Source organism: Caenorhabditis elegans, chromosome III (genome assembly GCF_000002985.6).
Source record: "Caenorhabditis elegans chromosome III".
NCBI classification, from domain to species: domain Eukaryota; kingdom Metazoa; phylum Nematoda; class Chromadorea; order Rhabditida; family Rhabditidae; genus Caenorhabditis; species Caenorhabditis elegans.
The window spans coordinates 5321758-5335916 of record NC_003281.10 but is presented as its reverse complement, the minus strand read 5'-3'; the positions used below and the strand labels follow the sequence as shown (position 1 = coordinate 5335916).

The 14159-nt window shown below is 35.8% G+C and overlaps 2 protein-coding genes and 1 non-coding gene across 3 annotated transcripts; 1 reads left to right on the top strand and 2 right to left on the bottom strand.

The window, feature by feature from the left end:
* Positions 1-2296: 2296 nt before the first annotated feature.
* On the bottom strand, positions 2297-9294 carry sorf-2 (Suppressor of organelle fusion 2). The gene is made up of 16 exons (NM_001379708.3): positions 9111-9294; positions 7971-8696; positions 7482-7699; positions 7244-7392; positions 7009-7143; positions 6483-6620; positions 6103-6436; positions 5556-6058; positions 5039-5389; positions 4660-4818; positions 4040-4389; positions 3861-3983; positions 3454-3815; positions 3224-3330; positions 2568-2737; positions 2297-2521 (listed from the first exon to the last, which is right to left on the bottom strand). The coding sequence occupies exons 1-16, from the start codon at positions 9284-9286 to the stop codon at positions 2374-2376; spliced, it is 4149 nt and encodes a 1382-aa protein (NP_001367877.1). The 5' UTR covers positions 9287-9294; the 3' UTR covers positions 2297-2373.
* A 277-nt stretch (positions 9295-9571) lies between these two features.
* Positions 9572-14032, bottom strand: F52C9.3 (uncharacterized protein). The gene is made up of 6 exons (NM_065737.5): positions 13839-14032; positions 12979-13109; positions 12803-12927; positions 11919-12382; positions 10453-10727; positions 9572-9822 (listed from the first exon to the last, which is right to left on the bottom strand). The coding sequence occupies exons 1-6, from the start codon at positions 14023-14025 to the stop codon at positions 9685-9687; spliced, it is 1320 nt and encodes a 439-aa protein (NP_498138.2). The 5' UTR covers positions 14026-14032; the 3' UTR covers positions 9572-9684.
* On the top strand, positions 12310-12330 carry 21ur-11565. Its single transcript, NR_052310.1, has one exon.
* Positions 14033-14159: the final 127 nt, after the last annotated feature.

Below are 14159 nucleotides of genomic sequence, written 5' to 3'. Positions count from 1 at the left end.
AAAGAGAGTTGTATGCTGCCTCTGATTTTTTTACTCCCAATTTTTTTTTTTTTACGACCCAGTTTTGACGGGAAATGAAAAAAAAAAACGAAGACGAAGGAGAAGGAAAAGAATGATTCGGAGGATGTGTTTTATAGGATTTTCAAACAAAAACGATTTTAAAGCGAGGAGAATAGGAGCTCAATTGAACATAGACGTCATTTGATGGCAGGAGGAGAGGGGGAGATCATCTTCCTACCGTCACAGCAAAAATGAATAGAGAATCACATTTTGAGAGTGACGTAGAGTGGAAAAAAACGTAAAATTTGAAATCTGCGTCTGAATTTGGATAAATCCGATTCGAATTTCATTACATTATTGTGTGTGGTCTGTTTTGTTGGAGTTTTCGATTGGAAACTGTTAGGTCAATTTTGAAAGCATATATCCTGGCTTATTTTGAAAACAATCAATAGAATATTAAATTATTAATGATTTGTCAAAAAAATACTTCTTGATAAAACTAAAAGCAATTGAGATATGAGCTTTTAAAATTGAGAAACGGTAGTTAATTCAATGGACCATGTCTAGAATTACTTAGGCAGCTTGTTTGTAAATTCAACTAGAAAAAGATACGTAAAATAATAAATAGAAAATCAGATATTGAGCAACTTATCAGATAACAATAGGTCACTCCAAAAAACTTCAAGAATTATATTCTAAGTTTTCCGTTAAAGTTTTAGCAAATTACCATGATCAGAAACAAACGAGATTTAAGAAACCAAGTTAGAACCAATTAAACAAATTAATGTTTACAATTGGAAGCGGGAATCTTAGTTTGAGTTTATAGCAAGAAATTTTCAAAAAATTTAAAATATAACCCTACAGTCATGAGTGTCAAACAGAAGAGTCGATTTTTTGTGGGTTCACTAGGGAGTTTTTTTCCAGATTCTCAACAAGCTCGGCGTTGGGAACTCTACAGGAACTTTACAGTCTACAGTAGTAATTTTTTTTTGCTTTTTGTTTCTTCAGAAATCCAACGCTACCAAACTCAGAAATGCATTGGTGTGGAAAATGAAGAATTGTCAGGTGGTAGAGAGGGGCATAATTATGATTCAACTAGAGACACCCTGAACAAAAAAGGCAGAGGCTTCAACCACCACACTCTGATATCACTGCGTGGGCCACGTTTCGGTATTCATAGCGATAAGGGGAGTTAGAGATGTTAGACGATGGGCACGGGGGCTCAATGTGCAATGACATAGAGCTAAAGAGAGAGAGTTAGTGATAGGAGAGACGTAGCGAAAGATAGGTGGTAACAGACAACTGCCGGGCGCCATGGGGTAAAGAGGAAAAGAAGAAGAAGAAGCCCGCCACATACACACACTCAAACTTACTGACTGCTCAGAAATAAAAAGAAGAAATTGACGAAAAAAGTTTGTAACCTACTGCCAGGTAAGTTCGCAGAATGGGAGCCTAGTGTATCTAGAAAGAACAATCCCAAATGGGTGACTCAGAGTACCAGTGATCGAAAGTTAACAGGGATCAATGAAACGAGGTATGGTCATGACATCCCTTGACTATGGATACTTAGAAAACATGACATATGGCTCATAATGGAATTCAAAATTTCTGAAGAAATTATTTTAACGGTAGCTTAAAAAGAGCCCAATGAAATGGAGTATAATGGAAGTCAAAGGGTAACCCTAGTACGAAGTGCCATGGGTTTCTATGGATAGTATTAGATAGGCGTAGAACTGTACCCATTGTAGAAGGTACTATGAGTACATTTAGTTTTAGGACTACAGCTAGTATAGGTTTAATAGGTCAAGTTTTTCATATATATCTATATATTTTTCATATATTCCGATTGACTTTCCCCTGTCTCTAATCTCTAATCCGATCCACTTTTGATTCAAAATAGTGGGTGTGTCTCGACTAAATCGGGCTTAATCTCCGTCTATTTTCGTAATGATATCACCCAAAAAAAGAGCTACGTGAATAAAATCAAAGACGCGATTAATGCAGTCAGAAAAATGAGCACAGCTGAAAAAGTGTGCGATGTGAAACTGGCAGGTGCACTGAAAATTTTTAGATTAATTCAGAGATGAGGGATGTGTGAAATATTACATTAAACATTGGAAAAGTACGTAAATTTTGGTAATTACGGTAACTTCTCAATCGCAGTATTCAGGTACTGCAGAAGCTAAAAAATTGCAAAGAAAACTACGGTGTTCTTTCTGAGGAACAAGACAAATGACCTCATTATTTGTGTTTCGGTTTTTCGCGATTTTCCCTCGTGGCTGTGTGAACAAGTGGTGCAGATATTTACTTTATGCGGAATGAGGAAGGATCACAGAACAAATGGGAAATTTCATACAAATTATACAAGCATAATTAACACATAAGGCGTATTGCACCATGACTGGAGCCTATCAGATAGGAGCAATTGAGTGGAAGGGGTAACACAGCAGTCGGGGTACCCGGAAGCTCATCCGGACGGATTTTCGTCTCGATTTGAAGTTCACCACTGTTTCGGTATACTCTGAATATTGCATGATAATTAAAAGAAAGAGAAAATAAAGATCTACCTGAGAATGGTCCCATTTTGCAGCGTTACCAATGAGTTGTCCGTAAGGCAAGCTGCGCTTACTGGATCCTGAAGCTTTCGGACAATATGTGCGCGCGGATTAGTTTCCAGGAAGATGCCACACTCGTCCGCATCGCAGACAAGAAGTCGAGTGTCACTGAGCCAATTGACCTGAGACCGAGAAAGTAAATAGGGAAGATTGACGAGAATTTGGAGGGGAAATCAAAAAATCATAGGGTGATTTGCCAAAGTTATTTACAAGGACACCTACATAATTACCTGGTGGCTTATACCAAAAGTATATTGAATTTTATGAAAAATGAAACTCTGCTATTGATATAAGTTTATATAATTAAAAAAAAAAACTTTGATCTTAATATCCAAAAAAACTTGTAAGATCAGTCATAATTACACAAAACTTAATATCACGAGTCCTTTCTTGTTTCCAAGAACTACATACACTAAAACCACTAAATTTTTCTAAATTTTTCTTCACATTTACCAAAAAGGTCTTTACAAGGGCACCTATATAATTACCAAGTGACATATACCTAGAAGATTCGAATGTTATAAACAATTCATAAGGTTTCTCGTAGGCCACTTCAAATTCAAAATTCCGAGCTCGGAATATGAGCGAAAAAGATGATAATAACAAACCGAGACGGTGTGCGTGGAATTCGTTTGCGCCAGCGCGTTGATCTTTCCATTTCGGGCATCAAGAATCGCGAGAGTTCCGTTGGATAGGGCGACTGCCATTTTATTACCTGAATCGGAATATATGCTTCTTGAAATGGAAGGATGCGACTGGAAAAATCCAAACTAGGAGACTAGTACAGTTCGCAAATTGAGATTCTAGTTTTAACCGAATAATTTCCTATTAAACCTACCTTTATCTCTGACAGTAATTGCTCTTGTTAATCCAGGACCAGGTGAAACTTTCAACTCGCATGTCCATCCACCAACTCGACTATCAAACAGCTTGACCGTCGAATGAAGACTGCAAATTGCCGAGAGAATGTGCCGATCTACGTTCTCCACACGCATTATGTTCCCACCACTACCCTCCTTGGAGTCCCATTCCATTTGAGCGAGAAGCGTCGTTCTGAACGGATCCCAAACATGAAGAACACCGTCGGTGGATGCAATCGAGTTATCAGCCAGGATTGTGATGTCGTGTACTGGTCGAGTATGTTTCTGATATGTCCATTGGCATCCGATCTCATCGAGTTCCGGTTTGATAGACCATAGTCTGGAAATAAATCATTTTGTCTGAAAATTGATAGATTTTGCTTACTTCACAGTTTTATCTGATGAAGCCGACACAAATGAATTCTCATTGGAAATTGCAGCCAATTTTCGGATTTTCTCTTGATGACCAGTGTAATTGCACAGCGAAAGATGGTCAAACCGATAATTGCTGAAAATGGAAATTTTGGGATTTGTAGATGTTTCAAGTATGATGTAAAAACTTACTCAACGCCACAGACCGCCGCAGACACCCTAGCACACCAGACAGCGCTCAACGATCCCGAATCACAGAAGCTGAGGCCTCCCAAGCTATTCACAGAATTTACAGGACTTGACGCGGAAAGCGAGAAAAGTCGATTGCCGGATGACATTCCACCTAGTGAGTACGCTGTGAATGCGGACGGTGGAGAATGAGCAATGGAAGCTGGTGGAGATGAGGATGAGGATGAGTTGGATACGAATGGAATCAGGAATGCAGGATCATCACAGAAAGAGGAGAGGAATGGAACACCCCATTCTTTGGCAAACTTGTCAACGACATCTTCAACCATCCATAGGGGAACTTCGAAGAGGGTCTGAACAGAATCTTTGAAAACAAAACACGGTTGGCGACTTGTAGTTCGTAATTTTACTCAGAATTTTTAGCGACTACATCTTTATTAACCTAGAGGCCTATAGGAGGTATACCTCTACCGGTGCTATTCAGTAGGCTGTTTGGATAGTACGATAGGGGTACTGTAGGGTCAATTTGGAAATATTAATCGTTTCAACAGACATGTTAGCTAGCTTTAGCTTTAGGATTAACTAATCATGAAAGATTCATTTTGTGTAAAAAAATTGATTACATTTTCCGAAGGTCTTTTCCTGAGATTGATCCTCAGCTCTTCGTCGGTTTCATAGATCTCACTGAATGTGGAGAACATAAGTTTGAAGGGTTGATTAGCGTAGATCCGCGTGTTCTCGGTTCCGATCTTCTGGGTTATCGAATGAAGAAGTTGGCAGACCTAAAATATAGTTTGGTTTATAATTTCATATACATTCCATATTAGCATTGTCACCCCGTATCTCGATTGTCTTTGGTTTTATCAACCATAAAAACAACTGTTGGCTACAAAAATTTGGATGGTTGTTTTTGCAGTTGGGAATTTACCAACATTTTCAAAATGAACCGAGATATGAACTTGCAAAGTAGAGGAGGTATTGTAGTTAACTGTAAGTAATGACCTTGCAAATAATGATAATTCGAACTCTCATGGAAGAAAATTGAAAACTAGCGTCCAGCAGAATAGTGAGTACTCGATAGATCACTTTCTGGATGATGAACTCCTCAAGATAGTTCATTAGCTGATGATCTGACATGGATCGGATGGAGAGCTCAACAATCCGGAAAACAGACACCAGTCCCGGCTCCAGCTGTACAGACGATCGTTTGTGGAACTGCTCAATCAAGTCAACACAAAACGGGAGAAATTGGACGGTGATGAATGTCACACTGTAGGTTAGGACAATCTCGGAGAGGAGGGATTCGATGCGAGAGCATGTTTCGTCACCTTGTAGAACTACGTTGAATACAGCCTGAAAATATTATTTGATTTTAAGTTTATAGATATATCCTCTGGTCGTAAAAGTTAAAATCCTAAAAAACAAATAATCTTTCAACCCCTATTAGAGCTGCAAGCTAATTAACTAGAGCTGCAAGATTGGGGATTTTCGGTACTGCAGAATTTTGAAATTTTCCTACCTTTGGTTGCTGCTCCAACCCAACCATCTCAAATGCCTCGTAACAACTCGCCATGATCCTCAAAACATTCGACGAGATGAACTTTGCGCAGATCACCGGACCATATCGTTTCGCGAGCCACATGATGCTTTCCTTTGCCACCACTGATCTATCACAATTCATGGATGCGCACGCTTCAACGATCGGTGGAAGGAAAAGGTCGAGGAAGGTGTGAGTTCCGTAGCAAATTGATACGTGCATCAGAAAACGACGATCAAGAAGCTTTACTGAAGTTTCACATTGAATCAGCTCGATCATCGGATTGATCAGATCTTCCAGTGCGGATTGGCTTAAGCTTCTCGTGATCACTGGCATAAGTCGATGTACGGATTGAATGCATGCTTCTTCGTCTTCGAGTAGCTGCTGGAATGCCGCCACTACACATTGTTCCATGTGGTCGCAAAGTCTAATTGATTTCTTTAGACTTTCCACTTCTTTCAGAATGATTAACTGGGATCGTTTGGCTGGAAATTTTATATTTAGCTGAAAATTCAATGAACTAAATTACAGAAAGGCGGAATCACGTCCAACTTTCTCAGGATATGCAGGGATACACATTTGCCAAACTCTTCAGAAAAGTTTAAGATCTTAGTCGGAATGTTGAGTCGAACAGAAACGAAAAACGAGAATTCATCACAATCTGGAAAGTCTTGCTCTGTATTGAACAGAAAATCAAAGAGTCTCCGATAGTTTGCAGGAATCCGATAGGAATAGAGTTGGATGCATCGTCGAATGTGATCAGGATCATCAAATCGTCCTGCCAGATGCGGTGCCAACACTATCTGCGCCATCACTTCCATTGCTGATACCATTGATGAGAAATATGTATTGTGGCGGAGACGCTAGAATATATTATTCCAAATTTTATAGATTAGAATGGGAAAGTACCCGAACTTTCTTGATCTTTTGGTAGATCTGATAGTGGCTATCCTCATCTGGTTCAACTTCGGGTTCCTTGCGATGTTCAGAAGTCATACCAAATCCGAAGGACTCCATTTTCAAATGGTAATTGTCGAGTTTCGGATCCTAAAATAGAATTACAAATAATTTGAGTTTGTCAAACGATGAACGCATCGCAAGTTTCAGCTTTCAAAAATAGATGCCAAGTCGGGTCAGATCTTCAGATTGTTCCAAATGCAACAATCAGATGGAAACCCAGGCTGTTGATCTAGGATTTCTGAACGCAAGAGATGATCGTGATCCATGACCCGAACGGATCGGATCATGTATACTTGGATCTTACATTATCAAGGATCCGACTTTTACACCACTTGTATCTAGAAACGAAGTAGACATTCCGAACTTCAACAAGACACCGGAGAGTCTGAAGTTCAGAAGCTGATCGGGATTTTCAGAGCTCCAAAAGTATAGATACCGGTTGATAAGATTTATAATCTAACGCTAGGTAACATACATAATTCAACGGCATCCTTATCGGATGAGGTCTATTGAACAGTTGAACCATTCCCGTTGTCCGAAGCCCCCGTCGATTCTTTTCCACAAAGCATAGATGAAGATTCAGCGCGTTCTTGCTATTGTCGATGGCGAGCTGGAATGCAATTTTTCTCATTTTTCGGTGGTATCGGTGGTATTTTTCTCATTATTTTTTTTGTTTTTCGGTGGTATTTTTCTCATTTTTCGGTGGTTACATTAAATCCGAAAACGAGGTCGATCCATCTGTGGAGGTTCATGGAAACTTCCTCGTGTTCCAGCATTTTCCGGTGCCATTCAATGAATTCCTGTGGGGAAGACACGAATTCGGGAAATCGGAGGTCAGCCATATCCGGGTGGCAAGAATCTAAAAGTAGGTGTTTGAAAACTAACGTGATGCTGATACGCTCAATTGAACTTTTTTTCAATAAAGCGTGATTGGGTAGGTGGTCTTACTGAAAATCGACGGATCATCATAAAACTCTGGAATACACTCGTCAGGAGTCCACTGGTACATTCTGCTCATCGTCGATGGGTACTCTTCGGGTACCCACTTCCGTCGTACATGCCGGCATAGGTTATCCTTAGGCTCCACACGGGCTCTGTAGACCATGTAACCAATGTCTGAGAGCAGCTCGGGAACGTGATGCGATGGCTCACGGGAGTACATTTCTCTAAAATGGTTCAGTTTTTCAAAGTTTTATTTCTACCAAACTATGGGTTTTCTAAGGGACCGGGGCTTCGAGTTGGAAAATTTTGGTATATGGTAAGTTTAGTAAGTTTTATGAATGAAACTTCAAAAAAAATTAATTTGCGACGATGCTCCAGTATCACTACAAATATATTCTGATATTACTAATATACAGTAATATCGGCATGGTCGTGTAAAATATTGGTAGCCGAGTTTACACTTTTTGAAACTATGATTTCCAAAAATTTGTGTACCTTAATTGATCATCTCCCTTGCACAGCCGATATTTCGTTCGATTTAATTGCCGAAACCCGCCATTTTCCTCGGAAAAATCACACACCCACGGAAAAATCGGATGATTATGTACTTCTCCACGAACTCGTCCAGTGATATCATTCAAATATGTCAGATACTGATAGTTTTCCCATTTTCTATTCGCCCAATTCGACGTTGCCTCATCAAGAGGTATCCTGGGGGCTCGCGGAGCTCGAAACTGCTCAAATATTGGAGCAAGAACATCATACTGAAGCCAGAAACTTGGAAGACAGCGGAAATGACGGGTTTTGAATTCAGCTGTGATCTTTCTCGAGAATAATTGGGAATATAGGTCGAGTAGATTTTTAGTGAGGAAATGGATTGTCTGAAGGCTTCCATCAGGAATATTACTGTACGAGTGTCGGAGTACAGTTTGAAAATCGATTCCTTCTTTCGTGTGACCATAAATCAAAATTACATTATCTGCCTCTGTATGAGCAATTGCTAGAATTGAAGTCATATTTGGAAGAATTTGAAGACGTTGAAAATTTATTGTCTTATGAGGTGCTTTTGAGCAGTTTATATGAGAAATTGAAAGCTTCTCTGCGATATTTGCCCATTTCGTGATCCAATCCAATTTTGTGCTTTTTGCCGGTGAGCACACTCCATTTTTGACTCGTTGGTGCTCTTCATAGTCCATTAGAGGGTCGAATGAGGTGTTGAGTCTGCAAAAATTTGAATAAGCTTTATAATAATTAGTTCAGTGGAGCGGGATCGCACATGGTTCAGTTTTCAAATTTCTTGGTCTCGACAATGAAAAAAATAGAGCGCCATGGCGCGTCTTTAAAGATTTCTGTAGTCTCAAATTCTCGTTGTTGCTTAATTTTCATCGATTTTTAACTTATAGTATTTTTTCCAATTTTCAAAAATGTATATATTTTTATTCAAGAAAAAATATCATGAAAATTTAAAAACTATTTATGAAAAATCGACGCAAAATCGCAACGAGAATTTGAAGCTACAGTACTCTTCAAAGGTTCATACAATTTTAATAACTATTTGTCGTGTCGAGGCCAGTTACAGTATTATCGGAGCAAAAGTTGCAGAATTTGGCATCTGGGTAATATAAATTTGCTCACAATTTTTCGAATTCTTTCTCGAGTGCCACAGCATCTGTGGATTCGTGAATCCAGGCCATTTTTGCCTCAAGTATGACATTTTCCAATTTCAGTTCATCATGTGGAGCCCATTGGGTGAGAATTTCTGATAGAGCATTTAGTTTTGACTCGTTCCATTCGAACTCTTCCTCAGGCATATATGGGTCTGAAAATCGATAAAATCATGATTATTAAATTTTTATAGTTCCCTAAAACGTGGCGGGACCCAACAGGAATTGATCACGCGCTTTTAAGATTAAAGTAATATGAACTCGACAAATTCTGAATTATTCAATGGAGAAATATTCAAAAACGTTGCAATTATCGATCTTTCCGAAGGCGGAGGTCAATTTTGAATTTTCTGGTAACCCAAAATCAAAAATAAACATTTCGACGGGAACGAGATGATGATTGTTGTATCGATTTTCAGGGCAAACATAAATAAACAAAACTTTTTTATTTATACTTATTTTTAAAGAGAAAAACAACAAAAAGAGAGTCAACAAATAATTCTTACTAAATCCTAAAAAATCGATAAAAATCGAATAAAAAGACATTAAAGTTCCAGGCGAATGGATGTTGGCAGGAAAATGTCCAATTTCTTCTGAGTTCCACGAATTGTGATTTGTCTATCCGTGAGTTCAGCATCTTTTGGTGTAGCGTTACTTGAGATGTAGAGGCGATGAATGTAGGACTGAAATTGGTAAAAATGAGATTAAGAATTGTTTTTTTTTTCAGAAAACTTTTTATAGAAAGTTCAATATATTTATCAGCAATCAGTTAAATTTTTAAAGATTCAGTTTTTGGCTAGACAAGAAAAGATTATACAATACAAAAAAATGCTCAAAATTTTTTAAATTAAGAATCGATATAATCATGTTCAAAACTTGATATTTAAACCATTTATTTTCACGAAAATTGTATATTTTCACTTTCGAGAAACTTAACAATTTAATTATTTAAGTTTAAAAATAAAATTTTTTGTGTCAATGACACTGGGTTTTAAAAATTTAACTGATTCAGAAAAATCTTAAAAATAAAGGAGGCATTAAAAAATGTAATAGATTTTTAATTTTTTTTGTAACTTTTTTTCTGCAAAAAACAGTGAAATTTCTAAATCAAATTTTCACTGAGATTTTAAATTGGAAGTTTTTTCTATACTTTAAGAATTAAATTGTTATGCTTCTCGAAAGTAAAAATATAGAATTTTATTGAATATCAGTTTTGCTCATTTTTCTCAAAATTAATGTTTTTCAGAAGAAAAAAATAATAAATTAAATTTCAAAACGCTGTTCTATTTTTTTAAAGAATTTTAAACACTAACCGGTAGAGCAGAAATCTTAAAAGCAACAGAATTTGCCAAGAAATCAGTTCCATAAAACTTTTCATCAGTACTTCTTCCAACAATTCCTTCAGAACATCGTTTAAATCCATCAGAAATTACTCCAAATCGTCCAATATCCGTACCGCCCATTCTGAATCGAATCTGTGAATAATCACTCATTTGTTCATTTTCGATAAGAAATTCAGCTCCGTGTGTGTCCAGTTCATGTTTTTCTCCGCATTTTTCGTTGATTATTCCCGTATAATCTTTTTGCCCTGAAAATTGAGAAATTTTGATTCAAAACTCGAAACTCGAGCAATAATTTAACTCTTGGTACCAGAAAATTAGTAATTCGAATTTTTTCAAATTGAATGCTTGGGGTTGTTTTTTTTTCGCAAACATTTAAATTTTAACATTTGAAAACTTTTTTTTAAAAAATCTAAATGTATTTCCCAATTCTGTAGAAAATTTGGGAGAGATTTCAATTTCAAATATCAATTCTCTTAATAAGAAAAAAATGTTAAATATATTTTTCTCTAAAATTCAATTTCCAATGAATTTTCAGAAATTAAAGGTGGAGTAGCGCCAGTGGGGAAATAGTTTTTAAACATGCCTATGGTACCACAATGACCGAATATCATGATAAAAAAATTCAAAAAAATTTTCTAAATTTTATATGATTCTTTGAAAATTGAAAAATCTCAGTTTTTGCCTAATTTCTATTTGAATTACCGCCAATTGGATTTGTTCGATGGAGCGCGCATGCACGTTTTTAAATTTATTTATTTTATTTTTTGTTATTTTCCACCGATTTTTAATGTTTTCGGTGTATTTTTGGTCGAATTTTAGAGAAAAAATCAAAATAATTGCAAATTTTCGATTAAAAAGCACGCTTATAGGCGTAAAAATGTAAAAGTAACTTTTTTCAACGATTTCAAACCTGAATTAATTAATTTCACTGATTTACATTTTTACGCCTGTAAGCGTGCTTTTTAATCGAAAATTTGCATTTATTTTGATTTTTTCTCTAAAATTCGACCAAAAATACACCGAAAACATTAAAAATCGGTGGAAAATAACAAAAAATAAAATAAATAAATTTAAAAACGTGCAAGCGCGCTCCATCGAACAAATCCAATTGGCGGTAATTCAAATAGAAATTAGGCAAAAACTGAGATTTTTCAATTTTCAAAAAATCATATAAAATTTAGAAAATTTTTTTGAATTTTTTATCATGATATTCGGTCCTTGTGGTATCATAGGCATGTTTTAAAGCAATTTCCCCACTGGCGCTACTCCACCTTTAAGCAAAAATTGAGCGAAAATTGTTCTTTTAAATTAAAATTTAAAATTTTTTGTCATTACAAAAATTCTCAAATTCGAAATTTTCCCGAATTAAAAAATTTGAAATTTTTACAAAAAAAATCCAATTTTTTTTGTTGCAAATTCATTGAAATTTCCCATACCATCATTATTTTTATATTTTGGTGTTCCAGTAAGTACATGCCACCATCTCCATTGTGGTGCCTCAATAATTGGTTTAGGCCTGCATTTCTCACATCCAGCACACGTTTCCTCGTATTCCACGTGGCATTCGATTGGGGCGGGGCCTCGTTTAAGCATTTCCCAAAAATAAGCCCACCGTCTCTTGGCCATTGAGAAATACCAGAATTTCTTGCGAGTATCTTCGATTTGTCGAAACCAGCCAGCACTGACGTCACCGAGTCCATATTCGGGAGCCAACGTGGAGCCTTCTGTTGTTAGTTCGAATGCGTAGACACTTTTCTTTTGATCTTCAATAACAGCCATTGCAGTTTCACATGCATGTCGAACATCGTCAGAGTTTTCGAATACAGATGGAAGCATTCGTTTGAGCCAAAGATTATCATAACCTCCAGGGTAAAAACCGACGGGTAGTTGAGCTTTTTCTCTGAAAAATGGAACTTTTTGTCCCCAAAAAATTTCCGTTTTCCGTCATTTTGCTCTTACTCTTACAATTCTGAAAAAAATTATAATTCAAAACCTTTCTTTTTCGCAGCCACGTACTTCAAATTTTGAATTCAGTAGTTGAATAAAAACAGTGCCTTCGGAGGAAACCAGATTGAGAAAAACCTCAGAATTTTTAAATAAATTTCCAGATTAATTTTTTTCGATTTTTGCGCACAATTTGTTATGCTTTCAAGTTTCCCATAAAAACACACATTATCGATAGCGCCTACATAGTTTTGACCAGAATTTTCAGAATTTCTATCAATTTGTCTCCAAAAATTTGAATTTTGTGTCTTGATTCGTGTTAAACAACCGGAAACAATTTCAGGAAATTAAATAAATTCAATTTTAACTGCTCTACCGATTTCTAAAAATGCCAGTGACAACAGTTCCAATTGTTCCATCTCCTCCAACAACATATAGAATATCAGCTTCTTGTGTATCAACTGCTCCGGCAAGAGCTTCCAATTGAGCTTGATTATCGGCCTATAATTTTCGGGAAAATTATTAAATATTAAAATAATCAAAAATAAAAACCTTAACAACATCAACCTGAACCCCAGCAAGATGGAATAATGGAAGAGCATTTTTATTGAATTGATCAAAGCATCCACGTGAATTTCCTTCTACATTCACCAGAACAAATACTCGTTTCGGACGTGTTTCGGCTGAAAATTTGAAAACTTTTGAAATTGTTTGATGTTTTTTCCGATTTATTTTTAAAGACTTGTTAAGTTTCTGAATTTTTTATATTTATTTTTCTTTAATATCTCGTTCTTTCAAAATCAACATTTTGCAATTTAGTTTTTTGCTCTCCGAATTATTTTCATTTTCGAAAATCTTTTTTAAAGATAAATTTTATTTATTTATTTTAATTATTTCACTTTCAAATTTCAGCGAAATATTGGCAACTTTCCAAAAACGCAGAATTAATTTTTTAGAATATCTAATTTTTTTAAATTAAGAATTTGAAATTTTGTTCGGCAAAAAACTTTTTAAAATTATGTCAAAAGTGGTTTTTTCGTGCAAATGAAAAATTCAAATAACATAATATTTATTTTTTTGAAAACTTTTAAAAAATTTTTGAAATTAAAAAAAATCCCAAATAATTTGTATGGAGTTGAACATTTTTTAACAATTTTTTTCTAAAAAATTTTGAAAAAATTCCGATTGTTTTGCTATTTTTGCAATATTTTCCAGTATATTTTTCTTTTTTTTTCAACAAAATTTTAAAAAAAGTTCTTCTATTTTCTTTTTTTTTTAAAGAAAATTCTACTATCTTTTAATTTTTTCACTAAAAAATTTAAAATCCTTTTTTTTGTTCAATTTTATTCATTTTTCACCAACTTTCGGTATTTTTTCTCTATAAAAATGCAGATTTAAACAGAAAAACGAACGTGAAACGGTGGTCTCTCCATATTTAACAGCAATCTTTGCATATTCTTTACGAATTCCCTGATTTCGATCCCATCTATAAACCCAATCAGCACCCAAATATCCCAAAAACGAGAAGAATATCGTCTTCTTTTTGTGTTCGTAAAGCGTTTTGGGCAGCCGACCAATTTTCCCAATTATTTTCGACATTTCTGAACTTTTTAAGATTTTCCAAGACTTTCGAAAAGCTTGCCCAGTGCCTAGGCAGTAGGCACTTCGGTAGACAAGCTGGAGGCCTTAAAGAAACATATAAAATCGAATCGGATGCTGGTTACCTTTAAAAA